General features: G+C 39.4%; 1 protein-coding gene across 2 annotated transcripts in view; it reads right to left on the bottom strand.

Moving 5' to 3' along the window:
- Positions 1-27062, bottom strand: part of RPTOR (regulatory associated protein of MTOR complex 1) — a 427126-nt gene that overhangs the window by 209593 nt on the left and 190471 nt on the right. For both annotated transcript variants that reach the window (XM_087710142.1, XM_087710143.1), the window contains exon 7: positions 7096-7155. In XM_087710142.1, coding sequence (XP_087566268.1) covers positions 7096-7155 — 60 coding nt within the window. The remainder of the gene's footprint in view (positions 1-7095; positions 7156-27062) is intronic.

The following is a 27062-nucleotide window of genomic DNA, read 5'->3' as shown; positions in this document are numbered from 1 at the left end:
AAGTTGCCTTCCAATGCTGTATCTGTTCCAATACAATTAACATTTTTACTAGAGCATTAAAAATGTATTTGCCTGCATGGAGGTGCAAAGGAGAGCTTCGTCTTATATCGGGCACAGTTCATTTATCAAATTGTTAATCCCTAAAGGCTGATTAACGTAGCCAATAAGAATTGCCAAATAATAAAATATAATCAAAACCATATAGGAACAAAATGCAAAGTAAAACAAAAATAAAAAAGATAAAACTTGAGAATTCCAGGTAAACTTAAACTGGCATATTTCTAAGAAACAAATATTTAAATTCTGTTTTAACTTCCAAAGTAGTAATAGTTTAGCATAGTAAATGCTAAAATATAATGGGCAACATCCAGACAGGGAGGAACAGAACCAAATCAAAAATACTATTTGTCAGACCATATTTTAACTTCTTGTCTCCAATCTGAACTATCGGTATTTCTTTCCTATTAAATACTTGATGAAGCCTCTTTTTTTTCCAAGCACAATTGACAGAAGATTGACTGATCCTGAGTTTATAAAGTCATTTAGATGACAGCTTTCCATTTTGGAACTTGTTCTAGGACAAAATGGACAAATTGTTCAACAGGGAGTACTTCTGCAAGGCAGAACTTGAAATTTCTTGGTAATATACTCATACCATATTCTCATAAATTTGGATTGGAAGAATATTATTAATGCCTGTTGACTGCCAAACAATTCTTGGGAGACTGCTAAAAAAGTTCCTGCCTGCCTCCCTCCTCCTCCTCCTTCCCTCCTTTCCTTTCCTTCCTTCCTCCCTCCCCTGCTTGCTTACTTATTTACTTACTTGTAGCTATACTAGGGAAAATTGGAGCCTTGTGAATGTTTGTTGTACTTAGATGGAAAGTAACTATTAATGCACCACTTCTTGAACACCAAAAGATTCAGAAAGTTGATAGTGTAATGGCAAAATCAGGGTCTGCCTTTCTACTTACGTAAAAACATGAGACGATACCTTTTTTTCCCAGAGAAGAAAGGTTTATTGAATGCATTCAAGAGATCAGTAGATTTCCACCTAACTGATCTGATTTTAGGTACATTTTGACAGAGGTTTTATACCTTTGAAATGGTTATTACAAATCATATAGACGTCATATAGGCGTGCACGAATCCAGGTCATAACTTCTCACCTAAGTCAGCACAAGGTTATTTCGGGTAAATTACAAATATTTAAGGAAAATTACAATACATGATTCCCAAACCACAACAGGGAAGTAAAGTGAAACTAAAAGAGAAGTGAATCTTGGTTACTCATGCAGTAAAAGGAAAAGTCAGAACGCCACTCAGATATATTGCTAAAAATATGGTTAACCTATAGCTTGTTTACAAGGTGAACTTTGATTTTCATAAACTGCGCTCTATGACTAAGATAATGTGGTTAACTGCCCACCCAGTTTCCTCCTACTTGCGAAAGACCTAGCTTCCTGCGTTTCAAGCAGAAAGAAATATGTTCCTTATTCTTGTTCTTTAGGTGAAAGAGCATAAGCAGAGTTTTGATTTTTAAGTTTTAGAATTAGAATAAGACAAGTAGCCTGATTAAGTATTGAGGGGTTCAATGGTGGACCCCATGCTGTTTCAATAGTAAGTAGACAATGCATATGGCTGATATTCTGTAGGCTTTTAATCACAAAACCATATGCAGTAATACCCTGTTTCCCCAAAAATAAGACCTCCCTGGATAATAAGCCCAATCGGGCTTTTGAGTGCATGTACTAAAATAAGCCCTCCCCCAAAATAAGCCCTATTTGAAAATATTGCAACACAACAGCAACCATGAGGTGACCATGCTCGCTGCCTCCTGAACCTCAAAAATAATAAGACCTTCCCAAAAACAAGGCCAAGTGCTTATTTCAGGGGTCAAAAGAAAATAAGACCCAGTTTTATTTTCGGGGAAACACGGTATAAATGCCATTTTTTCACCAAAGCATTCCAGTTCCACATAAGTAATAGCAAGTTTATCTGATGTGTAAGTTGCTTGTTCAATTTGTGGTGAATTTTTAATCTGATGAGAGCTTTTAACAAGATAGTGTTAGATGCTAGAAAACAACACACAATTATTAGGATGGATCAGTTGCTTTTCATGTTGCAGTTCTATTTATCTATTACCATTGAAGTTTTAGTTTTGGAAGATTTGGAAGACTGGAGCTGGCTGCTAAGACTTGGGACATAATCATAGTTATTTTTTATAAGAATTCTATCACAACTCCACTAATTTGCCAGAGTTAAAGAGCACTGTAAAAGAATCTGCAACTAACCACGTCTGGATTGATTAACAAAGCATTTCAGTTATGAATACATAGCTGTACATGCACAGCTATTTGTTACAATTATAAAATATTTGGGCTTCATTATCAAACATTTTTACTAGATGGATGAACATTGTTAATTGCTTATGAGTCGGCACACAGGAAATCTAAATGAGTCCACGGCTTATTTTTCCAACTGAACTTGAATAAAAGGCATCTCAAGAAAAGGCATCTTGGAAATCAAATTTAGGAGATTAACTGCGCCCACTAAATTGTATTTAGGTACAAAGCAACATTACACGGAGGTGAATTGAAATTTGATTAAATGCAAAAGCTTATTTGAGAACAGCAAAAATTCATGCTAAGGAAAGCTTAGCTTTTTACTACTTAGATTTGAGTTGCACCAGCGGACCTATATTTTAAGAAGAAAAGATATTGTTATCAACTTGCCCTGTGCTGGAAATGCATTTACAGTAATGCACAACTCAAATGGAAGGTTTCTAAATATAAAAGAAAATGTTATGTTTTAAAAAGAACTAATGTGCCAGAAAAATGGAAAACAAGTTTAGTTTGCCTCTTCATAGGTTTTTGGCAGATCTTCAATGTGCGGTATGTATTTTAGACAAAATGACTGCAGTGCCTAAAGAAAGTCATTACTTAAGTCATTGCTTAAATAGACATAGTAAAAACTTTGAGTCTGCAGTACTGCAGAGATGCAACCCACACCACTATCTATTTCGGTGCACTTCATTTGGGCTGCAGCAATGCCATGCTCTGTCAGTGCATATTCAGCTGCAAACACGCTGCAGTGTCAGCAACATTACTCTTGTCAATACAAATTTTCACAAAGCACAAACGTTGCACCATCTCTCTATTTAAGACCTTCCAGACTCCTAATGTCTGTTTTACATTGAGCACAAAGACTGGGTGGGAGGCAAAATGATGGAACATAATTTTCCAAATCACCATCCATTTATGCTTTAATACTCTCAATGTGAACACTGAATGCAAATTCTCTTATAACTTGATAAGCACAGGCTTTAGAATGGTCTTAATATACAAAGATTTTCTTGTACATATTCATTAAGCAAACTATAGATCCTTCTAAATTTCTAGATTAAAAAAACAATAAGTTGTCATCCATTTTAACTCTTTTGCTTTCATTAAAAATGTTGATTTTATTCAATAAAAAGTAATTTTCTGTAGGCATTATTTATGAATGATAAACATAATAATGAGTCATATTTTAAGGGATTTATGTATTCTAGGGCTTATCATGGATTTATTTTTGTCACCACAGACCCAAATAACTTAAGCGATCAAGATCAACAATTACCATCAACAACAGCAGGTTCAATAGCTACAATCACAGGATCAAATGGTTTATTTATTCATTGATCCAATTTCTATAGCTGCCCATATGAATCAATGACTCTGGGAGGCCTACAATTCCAAAAAATATATAACATTTAAAACAGCACAATTTTTTTTTACAATCAATAAAAGCAATAAAACATCCAAAATAAATATACACAGCAGCTGAGCTATTTGGCTAGTTAGCAATGCAGCCAGGAAATGGGTACCTACTTTACATTCAGATGTTTGACAGCTGAGTGACATTTATGACGGTCTGCTGTGTCCCAGGATCATGTGATCCCCTTTTGCAACCTTCTGACAAGCCAAGTCAATGGGGAAACCAGATTCACTTAACAACCATGTTACTAATTTAACAACTGCAGTGATTCACTTAAGGAAATGTGGCAAGAAAAGTCATAAAATGGAGCAAAACTCACTTTAAAAATTCCTCACTCAGCAACATGAATTTTGTGCTCCGTCTACCTGTACTGTATTTCGGTTGATAACACTCAAGACTACATTGGCTCTTTTGACTGCAGCAGCAAATCCATTCATGCTTAATCTGTGGTCTGTTGGGACTCTAAGATACTTCTCACTGCCAAGTCAGAAACCTCCAGTTTTTTTCCTATCTAAGTCCAAAAAGAACCCATATGCCTCACCAATGAGCAGCCTATTGTTGGATAGGGATCAATATTCAAAACCAGAGATCTTTTTGAAGACCTAGAACTGTGATGGCAAACCTATGGCATGTGTGCCACAGGTAGCACAGAGAGCCATATTGGTGGGCACCATCACCAGCTGATTTTTGGGCCTTTTAGGCCCACCAGAAGTCAGGAAACAGGCTGTTTTCAGCCTCCGGTGGGCCTCCGGTGGGTTGGGGAAGGCTGTTTTTGCCCTCTCCAGGCTCCTTGAAAAACTCTGGAGCCTGGAGAGAACAAAAAACGGGCCTTCTGGTCTGATCAGAAACTGGCAAAAGGGCCATTTTGGGCCTCTGGAGTGTGGGGAAGGCTGTTTTCACCCTACCCAGGCTCCTGGAAAGGCTCTGGACCTGGGGGAGCGAAAAACGGACCTTCAGATCCGACCGGAAGTTGGCAAATGGGCCGTTTTTGGCCTCCAGTGGGTGGGGAAAGCCTTTTTTGCCCTCCCCAGGCTCCTAGAAAGGGTCTGGAGCTTGGGGAGGGCGGAAAATGGGTCCACTGTGCCATCACGTGGCAAAAGTGGGGGGATGCACGCATGTGTGGGAGGAGGGCACATAGAATTATGGGTGTAGGCATGAGTGCGCACAACCCACCTCCGTGCTCCCCCTGCTTTTGGCACACAATGGCAAAAAGGTTAGCCATCACTGACCTAGAAGATCTTTTTTAGCCTATTCTTTGTGTGGTCGGCAAATCTGATGAGCACCCTTTCTATCCTCTTATGTAAGCCATTTACAAAAATATTGATGAGCACTGGAATAGATCCCTGGGGTAACGCACTGAATACCGCCTTTCATACTGATACCTTTCCTAGACGGTCGTATCGGAATAATTCATGCATTGATGCTGGATAACATATTATGAATGGAATTAAATACTTGTGGGGTAAACTTGTAATGAAAGTTATGCTGGCCTTTAATATGCTTTTTTTTAAAGATTAGAAACTGCAGCTTATTTATTCATCAGACTTTCTTCTGATTGTATTTGTTGAACTAATTACTGTTTATTCATTATTTAAATGGTTAAACATTTTTATTGTTCTAGGTTTTTTCTTCTACATTTTATTGCATTCACTATAATTATAACTGTAACATCATTTTAGTATTTCTTAATAAGCAGTAGTTTAAAAAATGTGAACAAATAAATAAACTGCAGCAATAAGGAGGCGGAAAAGACCACATTTGACTGCAGGGAATTTATTGTATGCACAAAGTTGGAAAGATTTGGCACTAGCCACAGGGATGATGGGAATGGTTGGGAGAGATGATGGAATTTGCTAAATTGACTTCTTTGATCAGAGAAAAGATAATAATCATATTTATTACCAATTGAAAACCCTTCCTGGACTTTTTATGTAAAACCAAAATAAATAAATAAATAAATAAATAAACTCGTGTTTTATGGTTTGGATTATTAGACCTGATAGACTGTAGAAAGAGGAGGATTTTCTTTTAAGCATAAAGAGGTAAATTTATAATTGCATTTACAACTGCTTTAAAGAAAATTAGAAGCACAACTTCTTTAAAGAAAATTGGAAGCTACTTTTTGGTATTTCAGGGGTGGGCTCAGGGGTGGGCTTCAAAATTTTTAGCAAGGGGTTCTCTGCCCGGTTGCTGGGTGGGTGTGGGCTAGTCGGCCTCCTGCACCATGATGGGGGGGAGGTTGCCCTCCCTGAGCTCCAGAGGCTTTCCTTGAGGATCTGGGAGGGTGAAAATGGCCTCTCCCAGGCTCCGGAGGCCCTCTGGAGGCCAGAAACGGGCCCTTTTCCAGCATTCCCAAACTTCCGGTAGCCTGTTTTTCACCCTCCCCGAGCCTCTGAGTGCACCCTGTACTTACCTGCATTCCAAATGGGCATGTGGGGACTCCTGGGAGGGGTAGGCGGGGTCAGCCAGGAGTGGGATTTGGGGGTTCTCTGAACTGCACAGAATCTTAGCTAGAGGTTCTTCTGAACCCCTGCGAACCCCCAGTAGCCCACTCCTGATTTAGCTTTCTCTTTGATTTCTTTCTTTTTCTAGTTTGTATTGGATTTTATCTTCCTTTAAAGAAAAATCTATATGTACAGTATACGTATATGTTCAGTATGTACAATGTGTACCCACACTCCACATTCGAATAGCTAAAGAGCAGCAATTCTATTGCATTTTGTTATTGTACCATGCCTTTGCTCTAAGGCTGTTCATACTATACATAGCAACTAGCCATTATATCTCATAGTGCCTTGATTCTTGGATCAAGTATCAATAAACACATTTTCTGTCAGGAAGTAAGTTCTTACAAAATTTAATGATGAAATTCTAATTACAGGGTTTTTAAATTGTTTTAGCACATATTCAGAACACAAGACAAAATAACTTTAGCAAGTTTCAAAATTAGGATGAAGCAAGTTATAAATACAATTCCTGGAACACATGAAAATCAGTTTTCAAATATGACCACTATTACTGTACAACTTCAAAACATTACTTTGTTGTAGAAATATGGATGTCTTGATGCACCTGGATGATCAGGTTTCTTTGGCTTACATTCCTGTTTTTTATTGGAAAGTACCTAGAACGCATTAAGCCTCTTGGCTACCCCTTGACACCATGAACATCTTTCAACCTTGTAATCACAAAGAACCTTAGAGATCAATGCATGTTCTAGTATCTGAAGAGAAGAACTTCCTAGATCTGGTGAAATTTATATGACTCAGAATTAAATCTAACAAAAAAAAAATCTATTAAATAAGAATAGTTTTCAAGTCTTAAAATCATTATGCTTACTTTTCTATTAAATCCAGCGTTACTCCTGGTACCAATCTCACACTCTTCTGCATGCAAAACCTGTAGAGAAAAGAAGAGATCAGAAGTAAATCACACTAATTAAATACCTAAGGATATGGGTAATCCAAATGGTGTATGGCAGGAACAAGTCTCTCATTATAAATGGTTTAAAAAAAATGCAAGCAGCAGCAAAGGGTGTTTTTTTTGCTGCAGAGCAGGAAAATACTTGCTGTACTCATAACTGTGCAGTGGCCTCCATTATTGCCATGTCAAGTTTATATATTTTAAGAGCAACAGACATACATTTCCAACAGAGAGAAACATGTAATTATTCATTACAATATTAGGGAGCCACACAAAATAAAGCTGATCAGTGTGGCCCCTGCAAGTTTCAACAGCTTCACAACAGATGCCGAAGGTAAAAGCAACAGTAGGCAAGTCAACAAAAGAAATCTGAATAACTTTCCCTTTCAGTCTTAACAATTTAATCATTGACTTATAACCATTCATTTAATAACCATTCAGAGTTACCATGGTACTGAAAAAAGAGATTTATGACTGGTTTTCACACTTATGACCACTGCAGTATCCCGTGTCATGTGATTAAAATGCAGGTGTCAGGGTTCCAAATAGCATCCAAAATTAAATCAGAGTCCAAAGCAAAGTATTGCTCAAAGTTCCAATTTATTAAGAGAGCCATGTTGGCACATCTGAGAAAACCAGAATCTGAAGGCTTCCCAGTTTTCCCACCTAGTTGAAAGTTCAAGATCTTGCCCCCACACCCACAAGTTCATCACATGGTCCATTCTCCCACTGCCATGCTGGCAGCTTCAACCCATCCAGTTCTGGTCAGGTGCAGAGGTGCAAAGACAAAGGATGACCTTGGCTTTCTAGAAAGAATTTTGTTATGGCTACATATCATCTAACTCTGTACAATTCCCCCTCCCACTTTCCCACAATAGAAAATGCATAGTAGAATAATAGAAAGTGTGGCAGGCCAAAGATCCAAAAGAAAAGATAGTAGCAGGCCTGACAGCAAGTGCTTGACAACTGACATGTGTTTATGGGTTGCACTATCCTGGGATCATGTGATCACCATTTGTTACCTTCTGAGAATACTTTCGACAAGCAAAGTCAATTGGGGGAGTCAGATTTGCTTCATGACTGCATGATTCAATTAACAACTGTTGTGATTTGCTTAACAACTGCAGCAAGAAAGGTCATAAAGGCCAAACTCACTTAACAACTGCCTTGCTTAGCCATGGAAAGTTTGGGCTCAATTGTCGTCTAAAACTACCTGTACTCCACTTATATAAGAGCCATCAACAGTGACCAGTTTAAGAAAGTAATAAACATTGGCCTGCAGCTGTGAATTACAGCAATCTTTCTTCCTTCTCCAGTCTGTTTCCATGTGTGCTTTATCATTCTTCCACTCTTTTTTCTTCCTATGCTTTTTCTTTGATGTTCCTTCTCTCTGGCCTTTTCTTCACTGTTCAGGAGCCCTTCCTCCAGGTAGTGCTTTAATTTTTCAGAAAAAGTGGCATTACAATGTATGTATATATGTGTGCAAACTAAAGGCTGAATTCAAGAGAAGGTATGCTGAACCCGGGCATACACAGAGCAAACCTGATCATCTTCTAACTCCCTAGCTTTCTGTTTTGAAATTCTAGAGACTTGTTCAGTTGCTGTGTCCTCATTTACAAATCAAAACAGCTCTGCTGCCATTGGGAATGGGAAGTCCTCCTGTGAACCTAGAATTTTTAAGTAGTTCTGCCACTTAACGTCTGTTTTACAACATTTCTGCATTGTGCTTTGATAATCATAAAATGTGATGTCCTTGACTAAGGAACATAGAAATCAGCCTGTTACTTTCTTCAGAGGACCATGTCCCTATAAAATTTGGAAGTGTGCTTTTATTTTATGTTTATGCTAATTACTAACCCTTTTCTCTAATTAATCATCCAATTCAACCTTAACCCTAATATCACGTTCAACTTTTTTTGTCTTGTTTAACCAAACTTCAAATGCTATGAAATAGTTCTGTGAGTACTATGACAAGCTGGGAGCCATACTAAATGTTGAAGTGGAAGACGGAATACTCAAAGTTGTCTTACAATCATTTGTATTTTGTGCATCATACAAGCCTTCTTGCTGGGTAGATTTCTTTTTTTAAATGTCTCCAAGAATGAAAGGCCAGATTGGATATAGATAAGTGGAAGTGCGGTTAGATACTAGGGGGGGAAAAAACACCAGTGATTTATGTGTTTTATATACAATTTTTATTTTAAGATGTTTTAATGTAAGCATCAGGTATCATTGTGTATTCATTCCTCTAAAATACTATAAATCAGATTTCTAATGTAAAACTGCAACTCTGCAATAAAATTAAATGAGTGTATTAGCAATGTTTGATTCTAAAGCCTCAATACTCAATCTTTCTGTTCAGCATAAATTTCCAGAAAAGAGATTAAAAGAGGTTTAGCTCAGGTACATCTATTGTTGCGCTGTTATAAGCATCAGGAAACTTGAAGGAGGATCTAACAACAGAGCTCCAGGTTGGCATGGCTGGAATGCAGATTATGGATTTCATGCAGATTTCCTTTTCTGCCATCTTTGTATTCTTGAGTAGTAACTTGACAAAGAAATTTAATTCTGCCACAACAAATGGAATGTTGGGGTCCAAAGATGCCTACTCCGATATATTTGCAAGAGGGGGGAAAAATCACTTTTCTGACCTCATTCTACAATGAGTCAAAGCCCAAATGAGAAATTTGATATCCTATCGGAACCAGTTTCCATTCTGGAGATTTGAGGAGGGTACTTGGCATTTGACTAGATATTTTCTTGACCATGGCCTTTCATGGCTAATTTATTCAAGCTGAAAATGACTGACTGGACAGATCTGAAGTATGGTAAATCAATTTTTGTAGTAAGGATCACAATGCTAGATATACAGAAAGAGATAAGAAGTCCACTCTGAACTTATTAACTCCCTGATAGTCACTGTATCCCTTCTTAAATAAAGCACTCAAGATGATAGTGCTGAAAATCTCCAGGTGCTTTTGGAAAAAAGTGATTATCTAAACCCAATCCAATGTGATGAATAGCTCCTACAAGAGCCAGGATGAGTGTGATCTTATTACTTCATCTTATACTTCCAACAGCTTTTGGGATTGTCAATTATTATATTATTTTGCATTGGCTAGGAGTTATTGGGAGTTATTGAACTCCTACCTACTCTGCTATAGTCAAAGGAAAGCGATGGAGAACAATAACGTGGAAATTAAGCTAAACAAAAAAATAATATATCCACATAAAAAAACAAGCATAAGAATCATCTAGAAAGCCCTCTGCCAAAACAATATCTGCAAAATATCTTTTACAGATGTTTGATGGTAAAAATCAATATCAATGGACAGTTTGCACTGCAAATTCTGAAACTTATGCAGACTTCAGGTTAGAGTGAAAGAGGAACATATAATCATAAATAATTCCAGTTATATCCTGGATGATGATGATCCAGCTTTCTAAAAACCAAATGGATTCTGTCATTAACTGCAGGGGTTGGTTATAACAATGAAGGGCAAGGAAAACCATTTGTTTGTTTATTTGTTTAATAAATGTTTATGGAAATTCATCTACCAAAAGGAATTTGGGCAGTGAATACAAATAAAAACACAATGTAATTACTGAAAAACATTAAAACAAGTAAGACAATGCTGAGACCCCAATAAAGTTCACATTTGTAGGCCAAAAGCACTATGCCAGCTCCATTAGCATTCTGAACCCAGTGATTGTGGGAGAAGCCAGATCTTCATGGCTCCCCTGAAGGTCAATGGGATCAGGCAATCCAGAGAGAGGCTATTTCATCAAAACGGGTGCCATGACCATGAAGGCAAACTTCCAAAGTCCTATCACTGTTTTACTGAGGGGAGCCAAAAATCTAGTGGGAATTGGCAGAGACCGTTAGGGGTAGGCTTCTTGCCATGTAAAACTTTAAAGATAACAACTAGCACTTTGAATTGGCACCCAGAAGCCTATTGGCAGCTGGTACAATTCATGTAGCAGTAATGTTATATGTAGGAAATTACAGTGTGTGCACTACTGGTAGTCTCTGACTTAACCATTAGCTTAATTATCATTTATTATTATCATTTACAACGTCCCGGGGGGAAAAAAGCTATTAATGACCATGTGATCAAAATTTGGGTGTTTGGCAACCAGCCTGCATTTACAACAATTACACATCAGCTAAGTCATGTGATTGCCGTTTATAATCTTCCCAGTTGGCTTCCATCAAGCAAAGTCAACGGGAAAGCTGGATTTGGTTAATGATTGCAGTGATGCATTTAACGACCACAGCAAAAAAAAAAAAAAAGATTGTAAAATTGGGCATGACTCACTTTAACAAGCGCTTTGCATAGCAGTTGTGGTCTACCTGTATGACTGATGCCTCTGCATTCTAATCAGGCTAAAACTTCCAAGCACTTTTCAAGGGCAGCTCCATGTACAGCATGTTGCCATATTATGCCATAAGCCAGCTTGGGGGGGGGGGAATTAAGGCCTGGGTGGCTATGAGCAGTGCCTTCTGATATAGGAATGGGAAAAACTAGCATAAAAGATGTATTTTTGTCCTTCAAATAGGAGCTAGGAGTCTAAGATGATCCCCAGATTGCATACTAACTGACTGGGGAACTGTAACCCTAGTTAGTTAAAGATGGCAAATCATTTTAGGGGCCTTAAAACATATTCACTTAGTCTAATCAGGACTGAGTTAAGCCAAGTTTTCCTCATCAAGATCCACCCAGGCTCTATATAGGGACTAGGAAAGCACCTCAGCAGTATCACTTCGACAGTCCAAATAGAAATGCACAATTGAACGCTATCAACATACTGATACTTGACCTAGTAGTTTCAGGTAAAAGTTACACAACAGTGGAAAGAGAGTTAAGCCCTATACCCTCCCTGCAATAGCAATTGGAACCAGATTTGAAGGAAGGAGGAAAACCGTGCCTGCTACTACCAACTCCAGAATGCTAGTGTCTGATCAATAGTAACTGAGAACAAGTAGAAGCAAGATAGATACATTCCAGTGGTGGTACACCCCAGTACGGGCGTACCAAAGCCTTCCTGGAGCACCAGGTACCGTTCCGGTACGGTGCTCCCGAGGCCCACCCGCCTGCCCGTGCTCCTTACCTGTCTTTAAACCTTTTGCTGCTTCCGCGCAGGTGCATAGCATGTGCAGTGCCTGCATGATGCTCCGCTGAGCAGCTGAAGTGTTGTGGTGGCTTGCGAAGGTGTTGCTGGATAAGACGCATGCATGCTGTGCGCATTCATGTGGAGGACGCCGGGCCCTGCTGCAAACATACCAGTTGCAACGGGATCCGGAACCCACACTCCTCCTATCTCGAGTCAGCCAGAGGTCATTTACAAGCACAATCCTTTCTCTCCTGATATTATATCCCAGCCTGAACCCTGATTACATTCAGTCCAGATAATCAGTTTCCTCCAGAGCCCTTTGAAACCTACCACCTTCTCAAAGACTCCCCCCCCCCCCCCAAAAAGAGGATGAAGAAAGTTGTCTAATACTGCATGACATTTTGAGTTATGTAGTAATGCAGAGAACCTTTGCTGTGGGTGAAGAGACTGTCTCTTGCTTCTTGGGAGAAGCCTCAGGTGGTGTATTTTATGACCGGGTGCCTTTTGATTAAAGATTGCTGCCTAGCTGAGACAAGCCTCCCACATTCTTAATGGAGAATGGCCCTATGTCAAGTGCTTTCCCTTGGAAAGGAAAATAAAATGCACATCTGGGGTCAGGTCTAATAAAGTATTTCTACCCATTACAAAGTTGTAATTTTGTTCCCCCCTCAGGGCCTGGCACAAAAACATAGGAGCAGGAGGGAAATAAAGCTGAGGCTTCAGAAATTTCAAGGTGATGCCAATTGTGCAAAGGAAACAGAATAATGAATCATATCAGGCTGTTTTTTATTAGTAAGGAAAACATCCTTTTTCAGGCAAAGCCAGTTCATTGTTGGTTCATCTGCTTTGGATTCAGCTTAATGGCATACTTTGATGACATAATTCATAACTTTCATTAAAATCTACCTCTTTTTAAAACCTGTACTCCAATATCCCAGGTGTCCAATCAGATTAGTAAAGGAATAATTCAAGTCCTCTCCTTTAAATAACTGTTTCTGTCTCCAGACTCATTCCACACTTGACAAACTATTTTATTCTAGCCACTCTATTGCATATTCTATGTATGTTCTCTCATGAATAGAAAGATAAGATAAATCGGTTTGCTTAAGTTGTGTTCTTTCTATATCCACAATCGTTTTAAACAAATATATAAATGCACACATATTTTCCCCTTTGACATTCTGATAGGAGGAAGTGTCACGAACCAAAGCATTGTACCAATATTTTAGAAAGCATCAGTAATTTGAAACATGGTCATAGAGGGCACCGTAAAATCTATAATGGCAATTTTTTATTAAACAGTACAACAATGAAATTATCTAGTGATGTAAAATATGACACATTCAGCAAATACATTTGAATTTTTTTTATAATACCTAACAACAAATGCTTATGGCAGCAATCGTAACAGTATCAACTCCATACAAGCTATAACTCTGTGATTACACAGGGGAAATAATTTAAAAATAGTGCAGAAAGTAAACATTGCTATATTAAGTTGGAACCTCTAGATCAGGTGTGTCCAACTTGCAGCCTCTGGTTGCAAACAGAATTGGACAGCTAATAATGCAGCCCCACAAAATTGCAATGTAATTATGTGGTGTGTGTGTGTATTTAATATAGCAATAGCAATAGCAGTTAGACTTATATACCACTTCATAGGGCTTTCAGCCCTCTCTAAGAGGTTTACAGAGTCAGCATATTGCCCCCACAGTCTGGGTCTTCATTTCACCCACCTCGGAAGGATGGAAGGCTGAGTTAACCTTGAGCCGGTGAGATTTGAACCGCTGAACTGCAGATAGCAGTCAGCTGAAGTGGCCTGCAGTACTGCACTCTAACCACTGCGCCACCTCGGCTCTTGTGGCCTAAGATAATTCTTCTTCACTCAATGTGGCCAATGCAAGCCAAAAAGGATGGACATCTATGCTCTAGATCAGGGGTGTCAAACTCGCGTTGTCATGGAGGAATCACGTGATATATCATGACTTTCCCCCCCTTCGCTAAACCAGACATGGCAAGTGTGTGATGCATCCAGCCTGCGGGCCACAAGTTTGACAGCTCTGCTCTAGATTATACCTGTTGTCTACTCTGAAGTACTATCTGACCATAAGCAAAATGCTCATGACATACATACATACCAGTGGTGGGTTGCAGGCGGTACGCCCTGGTACAGGATACCGTTCCGGTATGGTGCTCTGGAGGACCCACCTGCCCGCCTGAGCTTCTTACTGGTCTTTTAAGTCTTCAGCGCTTCCGCGCATACAGCGTCTGCACAATGCTCCGCTGCGTGCTTCCATGTGGACGCCGCCAGGCCCGTTCCAACCAATCTGGAACACGCCACTCATACATACATACATACATACATACACACGCCCTTGTGACCTCAAGACTGGACTACTGCAATGTGCTCTACATGGGGCAGCCCTTGAAGAGCATTTGGAGACTTCAGCTCGTCCAGAATGCAGCCGCGCGAGCGATTGTGGGTGCACCTCGGTACACCCACGTTACACCTATCCTCCGCGAGCTGCACTGGTTACCGATTGGTCTCCGGATACGCTTCAAGGTGCTAGTCGTCACTTATAAAGCCCTTCATGGTATTGGACCTGGGTACTTGAGAGACCGCCTGCTGCCAATTACCTCCCAAAAACCCATTAGATCACACAGATTAGGCCTCCTCCAGGTTCCATCTACTGGCCAATGTCACCTGGCTACTACCCGGGGGAGGGCCTTCTCTGTGGTGGCTCCGGCCCTTTGGAACAAGCTCCCCGCAGAGATTCGGACCCTCACCTTTCTCCAGCCCTTCCGAAAAGCCATTAAAACCTGGCTGTGTCGGCAGGCCTGGGGTCGATGAGTTCCCTTCCCCTCTCAAATCGTGTGGCTGTTGGTTGTTTTAAATTCCCTTGTACTTTTTTTGTTGTAGTTCTTTGTGTTTCCCTTCCCCGCCCTTGGGTTTGTGCGCCGCCCTGAGTCCCGCCGGGAATAGGGTGGCATATAAATAAAATGAACCTTGAACCTTGAACGTACATATATAACCTATCTATAATTTTGCATTTGTATGATCTTTTTATTCTGATGATTATAGCTATTGTAATACATATAATAACCAATTTCATTGTATTTAAATACAATGACAATAAAGATTATACTTATAATAAAAATAGTACTGATTTACTTGGCAATGGTTTTATAATGTAATATTTTGTAAGGACTAACATATACATGATATGGACTTAGGTTACTTTCATTTTAAATTTTATGCTAAAATTGATAAATATTTTACTGTTATAATATATAACTGTAATTTATAGCTATACCTCATTCAATAGATCTTTAATAATTTGAAAAGGCCCCAAGCTGGTACCTATTATTATATCTGAAAAGAAAGGCATCTATAGACTATTAGACTAGACCCGTAATAGTGAACCTATGGCACGCGTGCCAGAGGTGGCACTCAGAGCCCTCTCTGTGGGCATGCTTGCCATCACCCCAGCTTGGCCAGGTGGTTGTCAGTTTTCCAACAGCACTTTAATCTTCCATTAGAAATTTTACTAGGTACAGATTCATGATATGGATTATCTATGGCCATTAGGTTAATCATGTGGTCATAAATTCAATCCACCTTATCTGATAGGCATTTTTGTTTTGGTAAAACAGTAAAAGAAAAACCATGGCATAAGGTAACTGTTCTGACCCTGCTCCGTCCGGTGAATAACACCGACACAAGCTTACTGTTAGCCACGCTTTATTCACAGTAATTACTCACAGACAAGACATTGGCAGCAACCCAGACTCCCACAGATAAGAGATACACATAAGAGCTTCTCCAGCTTAGTATAAATGGTTGTGTCCTACAAAAGGTCTCCTCCTAAAGTCTCTTCTTATATACGCTCTTGGGAGCAGCCAAATCATAACCACCTGGGCCTGATTATCTCCTACGAGTCTGTCTCCATAATTGCTGCCTTTGCTTCTCCGCCCTTCTCTGCCAGGCGTCAGGGACAAACTCCCTTTGATCTTCACCACTGCTCCATGGCACAGGCGCCTCCTGGTGGGCAACCAGCCTCTCTGGTCCCTGCTCGGAGTCTGAACCCTGCCCAGGGTCCTCCACATCTTCCAGAGCCGACTCATAGGGTCCCTCTCTATCAGAGTCCATCGGCAGCTCCAATGGCTCCTGCTGGGCCACAACAGGTAACCATGTGACTGCCAGGTGCTGCAACTGGTCCTAAATGTGACCTAGTTGCCAAGTGCCCAAAATGTAATCATATGTCCACAGGGATCGTATGGCACTTGTAACTTTGTGGATGGACCATAAGTAACTTTTTAAAGTCTACTGTCACTTCAAATGCTTATTAAGCCATAGATTTTAAATCAAGGCATAGCTGAATTCTCTGCAGCCAAAATGTCTTTGGTTCATCCTGTATTTCAGTCTACATACTATCAAGGATATTCTATTACTTGGAAAGTAAAGGTGTTGATTCCCTGTCAGATAGATATTGTATGGGTGACCTGGGGTGAGATAGCAGGTTTTCGGAGTTAGTCTTTTTTGGACTGCATGCAACAAATTCTTGGGTGAATGACGGTTTGCCCATTCACTATCCCTACTTTGGTGTCTGTCCTTTTCCCAGTTTTCAGAGCGGCTATGGTCTTCATTGAGTTTGAATTTGTTAAAAAATGTCTTATTTTTCTAAAAGGTTTATGAGTTAATTTCCATGATTGCTTAATAAGCATATGTAGCAATGAAGACATTTTTTTTCTTGACATCTACAAGATATTGTGTGAAATAAATCCAAGCCTGTTTATATGGTGGCAACTTAAATCCATTTCCCCACTGTTAAGAACATTATGCTGTATGTCACCCAGGGCTGCCTTGTAAATCCAATCAATCAATCAATCAGCAATATTCTGCACTCTTCTCTCCCCCTCCCCCATCCCAAGCCACCACTGGGAAACACAGACTAAAGAATATTCCCTTACTGCCCCCTCTGCCCCCAAACAAAACAAAATACTAGTCTTCTTTTCATCCCCAAATTAGGAAATATAAAATATCATGGCGGCATAACCTTTTCTCCTGTTTATCAAAACTGACTCCTTTCAGAATCAATTCTTTAAAAAATACAGGGGCAGAAAGCCGTATTTAAACAACCCTTTCTCAAGCTTGTTTTATACTGCTACGCCATGCAAAATGTCCTTAGATATTTTATTTCCAGAGCCAATCATTGAAAGGAACTGCAACTGATGTTGACTGCAGAGCTCTGAATCTCAACTTGTCTGGAGGCAGGGAGCCAAATCTCAATTCCCCTTTTATAACGCTACTGAGAGATGGAGACAGCAAATCAGTTTCCTGTAGAACTGGAATGGATTTTAAACAAGGCCGAAGTGGAAAATACAGCATGAAATGCTGCTTATAGCTAAATAGGGTCCTTGTTTGACCATTTGTTTTACTTTCTCTGTACCTTTTCCATACAGAAAAGCTCTACAAAATTCACTTGGACATGGTATGACTAGGAACCTATAGGACTACCTGTAACCAAAGAGGTTACAGGTAGTCCTCGACTTAACAACCGTTCATTCAGTGACCATTTGGAGTTAGTGTCACTGAAAAAAAGTGGCTTATGACCATTTTCCACACTTCTGACTATTGTAGCATCCTCATGGTCAACGTGACCAAGATGTGGATGCTTGACAATTGGTTTATATTTTTGACAGTTAGTGTCCCAAGATCAGTGATCAACTTTTGTGACCTTCTGACAAGCGAAGTCAATGGGAAAAGTAGATTCACTTAACAACTGGGTTATTAATGACTGCAATGATTCACTTAACAACTGTAGCAAGACAAGTCGTAAAATGGGACAAAACTCATTTAACAAATGTCTCAGCAACATACATTTTGGGCTGAATTATGGTTGTAAGTCAAGGACTACCTGTATGATGCTGGTTGTTGTTGTTTTTTTTTTCAATGATCCCCAGTATGGATTTTTCTTTCCTTTTTCAAAACAACTATGCTAATAATACTTCCATTTCAATTCATTTCATTACTCCATCACAGGTCCAAGATCATTTTCCTGCTTACTGCCAATTCAGTGTCTATTAACATAACATGTGTGTTAGGTTAGGATATTTGGCCTCAATCTGTTATCTCCCATGAGTGGTGTACAGCTGCACACTATTTGATCAATTCTCCTCAACACTGAAAGCAACTAAATTCATCTGAAGCTCACTGGGGAACAACTGAATATTCTGTATGAATGGGGGATTCCAGCTGTATTGTTCGGTTAACAAACTCTTGTGAGAAGCCAGACTTTGTTCTTGATTTAACTTCCTAGTCAGAAGTCCCAGTAACACCAAACAATTTCTACATGGGAAATTCTTTAGCTCTTCCTGCTGGCAGGAAATGCCAAGCAGAAGTAATTGCAAGTTATATCCCAGCAAGTTACTCCTGAATGATATAATCAGAATTCTGTTGTCAGGCATCTCCATTCTAATCATGCAAAACTGCTAATTCAGTCAGCAAGGACCATTTCGGTCCCCAAATTGTTTGTTCTATTATTATTTTTTAATACAACTGCTTTTTTAACTGTAGAGAAGGCAGTCACCTAGGCCCAGGGTCTTGTAGATCAATGACTAGATTGTGTAAATGCAGAACTTTATGTTTTAAATATAGCAGTATGTTCTGGCAACTGCAACTATGGCTTTATAATTCCTTATTTTTGAAATTCAAATCCATAAAACTTCATTTTAAAACAAGGTGAGTATTGAGATTTCAAATCCTTCTCCATCTCAGATGTGTTCCTACTCTTTACTCCTATTTTTCTTCTGTTTCTGCTTCTGCTTCACTGGAAAAAGAAGAAAAGGAGCACTCTATTTTCTAGTGCCTAATGCTGCTTTGCTACAGAGGGGAGTTAGATACTAGGAGAATTTGGAAATATGGTTCCCCCCTCCCTTTTCACTCTTACCATATATCACAGAAATGGGAGCATATATTGCAGAAGTGGGAGGATAATTTGAAAACAGATAGTTGGGTTAATTGAGGGATGGGACTCTTCTGACTAGATATTCTGTGTTTGAATTGGCTTAGGGAACATTTGTAAGCTTTCTTACAGACACATAAAGATGGATACTAAGATTACATCTACTTCCAAAATGACATAATATATTAAAAGGGAATATTCCTCACTGTTCCAGAATACATTCAGTGAAATGATAGAATTAAAAAGAAAATCAGATGCATTTTCAAGATTTTAAGTTGAAGATTTAAAAACAATGTACTTTCAAGAAACAGTTTGGAAGAAACCATTTTTTCAGACTTGGCCTAAGAGCTAGTCCCAAAATGTTCCATAGGATTCTTGTAACAAACATTTTAAAAGAGGATATACATTAATAATGTTACAAGTTATCTTCTTACCGAATAAAACTATACAGCAGAGGTTAATTGAAACCAGAAGAGGCCACAGCAGTGTGACTGAAAGTTGTCCCGAAAAATACAAACTCAGAGTAAAAGAAATCACCACCTTAAGGGAAATAATATCTGAAGATATTATTCAAATTAATCCAAAGAGAGTAACAGCAATCTCAAACACATCACTCCTTACTAGACAAGAAAGGATTTAAGGATGGTCATTCAAGTAGCAATGTATTGAAAACCTGTCAGAGTAGCTTAATAGCTTTTAAATTCTCATTAAAAATACTCAGTTCATCTGGGATGCCAACATAAACAAGCTTTTTTCTAAGTTAAAGAGGTTAATTGAAAGAGGTCCAATTCTCAGATGTTTTGACAGCAAAAGACCTAGCTGTACACCCAGTAAATCTGAGGTTGAAACTGACTTCAAGCTCTGATCACTACTATTAGACTATCTTTCTATTATCTCCTTTTTTAGTTATCATTGTATAACAGGAAACAGTAAAACAAACCTGGAAAAGGGCCTGGAAAAGGGCCTGCACTATTCCAGTGCAGCTGACAAGACTGCTGATGCTAACAAACTTAACTTAAATATTATGGATGCCAATGAGATGAAACAAATTTGCACACCTCCAAGATGAAGCAAAACTGTATTTTCCTTGATGTTTTCAGAAGGAATTTTAGAGATTGGCACTGAGATTTAGGGAGGGAAAGTGTAGAAAACAAGCCCCAAGTAAAATGCAAAATTTTGTTTTAAAAGAGCTGAAGAAGCTTCTTGGATGAGAAGCTAAATGTCTTCAAGGAAAAAAAAAAGAAAAATCAGAAAGTCCAGTTGCCTCTTGAAAAAAAAGTACCTTTGGGACAACCATGACCTGGAGGGCTGAGAATCTCCATAGACGTTTTTTTTAAAGTTTTCTACAATTTTACCATATCCAATTGATATTTATGGCTGTGAAACGTGGACTCTGAAAAAGGCAGAAAGGAGACGGATGAATGGTTTCGAATTGTGATGCTGGAGACTATTATGCATCCCATGGACTGAAAAAATCACAAAGAAGTCGTAGAGTAGACAAAGTCTAACCAAACATATCAGACAAAGCCAAGACCTTCAAACATAGGCTATCATACTTTGGCCATGTCATTCAAGCTGATTCATTCAAAAAGTTAATCAGGCTGGGAGTCGCTCAGTGGAAAAAGGAGGAGGGGCTACCTTAGTACCTCTTGGCTGGACACTATAAAAGATGACATCAGGATGACCAAGGAGGATCTGAAGGAGGTGGGGTGCAAATCAGAGGGACATGGAAAGTGCTGATCCACAGAGTGGCCGAGGTTCAGACACCACTGAATGGCTGACAATGATGAAAGCTATAACTGGGCAGTTACCATGTTGCAATCTAATTTATTCACAGAATGAAACAGGGCAAACCAAATTGTGTGCATTACTCTGAGCTGTTTGAAAGAAAGTTAGGTGATCTAATAAATAATAAAACCAAATATTTGTGGCTTTAACAAAACAGACAGAATCAGATTTACTCTGTTCTTCACTTTAAACATTAAACCAGACACGAAATCCTGACCCTCATGGATGGCATATTTCTTTTTTCTCTATAACTTCAAAACAGCAAAGTATTTTGCATGCGGGCCAAACACAAAACAAGATATTCAGATTTGTGTAAGAAATCAGGTCAAATAGCTAAAGTGTTCAACGGTATTTTGCATATCAGAAAAAATACATCCTAATTCTCCAACGAATTCTCTGAGTAGTAAAAATATGCTAATACAGTATACAGATTTACAAAAATAATAATAATATGGTAGTTAAATTTAAATATTGTCATTTATTTGCCATAACACTGGCTCTGGCTCTCATTTGCTCACTTGCTGTTCACTAATATAATGCTAAAGCAAATTGAAGTTATATAAATACTGTTAAAGTGTTCCAAGAAACTAGATGAAGAAAGATAATAAAATATTCAAGAAGACTACACCAGAATGATGCTAAAGGCACCGAGTTGCCAAAAGTGTTATCTTCATGGCATCAATTTTGTACTCTCCAGCAATTTTAAGATGTCCTTGTCAGGCAGTGTTGGCAAAGTTTATCTCCTTTTCAATTTATCATACTGCTTCTGATCATTAAATTCCCTTATTAAATCACCTGGGAATAATGCATAAAGTATCCCAAGGCTGCAAAAAGACTGACAGCATTCCATCGGAATGTAAAACAATAATCAAGCATCTACCCTTCTTTTAGAGCCTCAACTTTAGCATTTGCATAGTATCTAAGAAGCATCTTCCAAGGGATGCCATCCAGGTGAATGAATGGGGCGATAGGAACATACCATTTCTCTTTGGCAGCCAGAGGGGGGGAAATCAAAACATAGTTGGAGGAGGGAAGTGCACTTAGCACAGGAATGAAAGGGAGAAGGATTACAGCTCTTTATTCTTCCTACTATTTCCCAGAAGGCCAGTAACATCTGTGGGTTTGTTGACAAAGCTGTTTCAACATGTAATTTGTCCAAACAAAACATAAAAATAGAAGTGATAGCAAAGGTAGCATGCCAATACTCTCCTAAACTTTAAAGGCTGCCTGCAATAGGTTGGTGAGAGCATTAATTTAGCCCCAGAGATCTTTCCTCCATCTCTTTCAAGGATTGGCGATGTGTCTGACTTAATTATCCAGCTAAAGGAGCAAGAAATACTTCCCCAGAGGAAAATCAGATGTCATGAAATCTTCAACGAGAGCAACTGATGGACGGTCCAGAACCAGAAGGATAAATGCTTTAGAAGAACAAAGTAGACAATCTTCTCATCTCACCCTATCTTTTGGAGGGGTTGAAAGTGTATATCTTATGATGGGCATTTTCAGTAATATGCTCCTCACATTTGCTGGTTTTCTACATGGATGAGATATACTGAAAACTGCAATGAACAATTCTCATTTGAATCCCCAGGAGAACTATAGATGCCAGAAACAAAAGAAAAGCTACATTTCAACTGAATTATAGGTTATATTTCTCAACGCATTACAGACATAATTTGCAGTCCTGATGCGTAATGTGACATTTTTAAAAATCCACCGTAAACAGAATGTTTGCTTCTTGCACTAGCCAATAAAGAAGACAGAGCTATAATTTACTTGTACCTGTGATTTATTTATAGAACTTCATTAATAACACAAACATCCTTAAAATCTTTACGTAGATTTCACTGTAAATAATCTCAGCATATACATATTACACAAATATAAATTTCAAATGACTGGATGCTTTTGACCGAAATCACAATTACTTTCTTCTGAAAATGTCTATGGAGATTCTCAGTCATCCAGGTCATAATTGTCTTAAAGGTGTTTTTTCAAAAGGCATCTCGACTGTTTTTTGCTTGAGGAGGAAGAAGCAGAAAACGTTTCACTTCTCATACAAGAAGCTTCATCAGTTGTGACTGGACAATGGAAGTATTAGTTCTGACAGGAGGGGGAGGGGCAATATAAGGATTATTTTTCTTTGCAATCATCTGGTCATTACCACTCTCTCTGAGAGTTGCTGAGGCCACTTGGGGTTCATCTACACCTCTGTCTCATATCTCTTATATTTTCAGCTTCTCCCCATCTTTCAAAATGAGATCTCCTGTTAACAGTTGATGGGACGTGGTGGCTCAGTGGCTAAGACGCTGAGCTTGTCGATCAGAAGTGTCAGCAGTTCGAATCCCTAGCAACATGTAACGGAGTGAGCTCCCATTACTTGTCCCAGCTTCTGCCAACCTTGCATTTCAAAAGCATGCAAAAATGCAAGTAAAAAAATAGGGACCACCTTTGGTGGGAAGGTAACAGCATTCTGTGCGCCTTTGGCATTTAGCCATGCTGGCCACATCATCACCGAGACGTCTCGGACAGTGCTGACTCTTTGGCTTTGAAACAGAGACGAGCACTGCCCCCTAGAGTCGGGAACGAATAGCCCATATGTGCGAGGGGAACCTTTACTTTTACCTTGTTAACAGCTACACCAAGGGACTTTGGTCAGTAGCAGACATTACACAGATGCATGGCTGCTGCTTAAAGCAGCAGTCTTTTGTCTTTTCTTCTTTTCTTTCTCCCCAGGAAATATTTAATAATTCAAAAGTTGACACAACTTTGCAAATCAATGAGTGAATTTCTGGCCCCGTTTTGTTTCACTGACTGCCACTTTAGGCAGCCAACACACAGCACAGCAATGTAATAGCACAGGGTTTATCAAGGAAAAAATAAGGAAAATACTGTTTTCAGTAATAATCATTTACACATCTCATATAATGTTTTGCTCTGACTGAAGTTGAAGTATTCAGTAGGTGAAATACTGAAAGTACTGTAGCTTACTTTTGCTGTCTCAGTGGTTGATTAAATGCCAGAGATACAGTCAAAGCTGGCCTCAGGCAAAAGATGTAAAAGGGTAATATATTGGAAAACGGGATTGTGCACTCTAGTCTGACTGCCCTTCAAATTCAAGTTAAGTTATACCCTCAGGTAAGGAAAAATATGTCCAATACTAGAGTTGAAGTAAGTTTCACCTTATGGTCCCATAATCTGTGAAGTACACTATCTTGTCATTTGCCTCAAATGGCAGAATACATTGGGGCCACAATAAAAATAGGCAATTGCTATGATCTGCCTTGTTCTAATTAACCCTCTAATTGAGGCAGATGATAACAACAGCTCAACTCCACTTTATTTTCTATCACAAACCATTCAAAATACTCGATGTTTATGATAACTCAGTTTCTTGCTCAGGAAATCAAATTCAACTTCCATATTTTTAAAATCTGTTCCCAATACTTTCAACAGATAACCTCTTTTCCTCTATTATCCTTGAAATCCCTTTTATTAAAAATGAAGGCATTATTAAACCAGCTGGCCAATGGTAATGGAGATGAATGATTAAGGTTTATTCAAACCTTCTCTCTCTACATTTTGGAGAATTAGGAACAATTCTAATTAATTTCTTTCCATTTGAGATTACACTTTACAGCAAAATTAGCAAAAATAAACGTGTCTCATAAACGTTGCAACTATAGCTGTATATACTATGCATTTTCTACTAGTTAGTAGTATGTAGGTAACTATCTAAATTACAGATCCTAGCTTTCCCAAAAAACTGGAGCATACTTTAAGTAAAACTGAGTGTTGGTTGTGTTTATGGCATACTGGAAAAAATGTGCAAATACTAACCAAATTGGGAGCAACCCACTCTGCTATGGACCCATCTGATGACAAACATGACATATAGAAGACTAAGACTTGGAATCTAAGAGAATTAAATGATGGACAATCCTCTAGAAAATGGTGCACTGAGTGGTGGGGCAATTTTTTCTCCTGATGATAAACAGCTGGTCAAAGTCTTCTTGGAAGCCTTGGGGGGGGGTGTTTTTCAATTTACAAGCTCTGAATGAAAATTCAAAATGGGGTTAATAGATTAACAGAGATCAATTTAAGAATAACACTCAAATACTGATAACAGCAATTAAATCAAACACAATTGAGTATATTGGAAGTTAATTTGTTGTTGATATGGTAGACCAGTTTTATTTAAGAATTGCAGGCTCATTGGAGAAGGCTGAAAGGGGCATGAATTCAAAAGACTTAGAGATTACCGATTGGATCAGTGATGAACTGGACTTTCTTAAGAAAATTCATGGTGATTGTGGAATAGACTTATTATATTCAACCAGAAGACAACTGTCAAGAGATGTTGTGTTTCAATTTGCAGGAAGATATTTTGAACAACAAATGCTGTGGAGATATTTTTAATAGAGATCTATGACTTTGGGGAATGAAATGAAATTGTATGGAAAGATCCCAGTCATAACTTTACGGAAAAGTTTTATTATTAGGAATCAATTGAGGATATTTGATACTGGATAGATCAGAAATAATGACTGCAGTGGGTTACAGTAGATTAAAAATTGTTGTGGACTTTCTGTGAGTTAAATGCAATAACCGATTGTTAACAGAGGGCTTGAAGTTTAGTTTTGCTTTTAGGTTTACCTGTTAACTTTTTTTTTTACAGTGGATAGATGGTAAAACCTCAGAAGTTGAGCATTGAGAGGGGTAGCAAACAGGTCGACTTCCAGGTGGCCAAAAAGGTCCACAATTGCCTGGAAAATTGCTGGCTGCAGCTGCCACTCCAAATCATCCACCTCAGTCTGGCTGAGCCACTCGGCCCTGACATTGTTCATCCCAGCTATATGCTCTGCCGTTATAGAAAGTAGGTTCCGTTCGGCCCAAAGCCCCAGTCTCTTGGTCTCTAGCATGAGAGCCTTTGATCTGGTTCCTCCCTGCCTGTTTATATGAGCCTTGGTGGTTATGTTGTCTGTGAGGACCAGAATATGTTTGCCCCTGACAGAATGGCGAAACTGTTTGAGAGTTAGGGGGACTGCCAGTTCCAACTAGTTTATGTTGTGAGCTAGTTTTGCCTGGTTCCATTGTCCCTGCGCCATCTGGGCATGTAGATGGGCCTCCCATCCAAACAGACTGGCTTCCGTTGTGACCGTCACTCGGTCAGGAATCCTGAAATATTCCCCCTTGGTGATAGCAGGGGACCTTCACTATACCAGGGATTGGGGTACTTCTGCCGGTAGAAGGACCTTGATCTGGGAGCAGCTCATGAGCCTTTGCTGAAATGGTAAAAGAAACCATTGAAGGTCTCTGGTATGAAGGCGCGCCCAGGGGACAATACCAATGGCAGACACCATGGTGCCTAACAGCCTGGACAATGTGCCTAAGGACACCCTATGCTCCCTGATGACCTGGGAGGCTAACTCCCTGAGATTTTCCTGCCTCTCTGGAGACAAAAAGACTGTGCCTGACACAGTGTCTATCAAAGCTCCTGAATGAATCAGCTTTGTAGTAGGGTGTAGATGACTTTTGGTCTTGTTGGGTTTGAGTGCAAGCTTGTTCGTTCCCATCCAGACCCTGACAGCCTCCAGGCACTGGAACATCACTTCTACCGCTTCGCTGAGTTGGCACGGGGCAGACAGATACAATTGTGTATCGTCCGCGTATTGATGGTATTTAATCCCGTGCCGGCGTATGATCTCACCCAGCGGCTTCATGTAGATGTTAAATAGGAGGGGGGGACAGGACTGAACCCTGCGGCACCCCATAATTGAGGGGCCTAGGGGTCGATCTCTGCCCTCCAACCAACACTGACTACGACCTGTCCGAGAGGTAGGAGGAGAACCACCGAAGGACGGTGCCTCCCACTCCCACCTCTCACAACCGTTGCAGAAGGGTACCATGGTCGATGGTATCGAAGGCCGCTGAGAGATCAAGAAGCACTAGGATAGAGGAATGACCCCTATCCCTGGGTCGCCAGAGATCATCAATCAGCGCGACCAAAGCAGT

Source organism: Thamnophis sirtalis, unplaced genomic scaffold (assembly GCF_051295495.1).
Source record: "Thamnophis sirtalis isolate CommonGarterSnake01/CBP01778 unplaced genomic scaffold, rThaSir2_p1.2 scaffold_3, whole genome shotgun sequence".
In the NCBI taxonomy this organism is placed as follows: Eukaryota; Metazoa; Chordata; class Lepidosauria; order Squamata; family Natricidae; genus Thamnophis; species Thamnophis sirtalis.
Note: the sequence above shows the minus strand (reverse complement) of the source record. Positions and strands in the feature narration are given on the sequence as shown.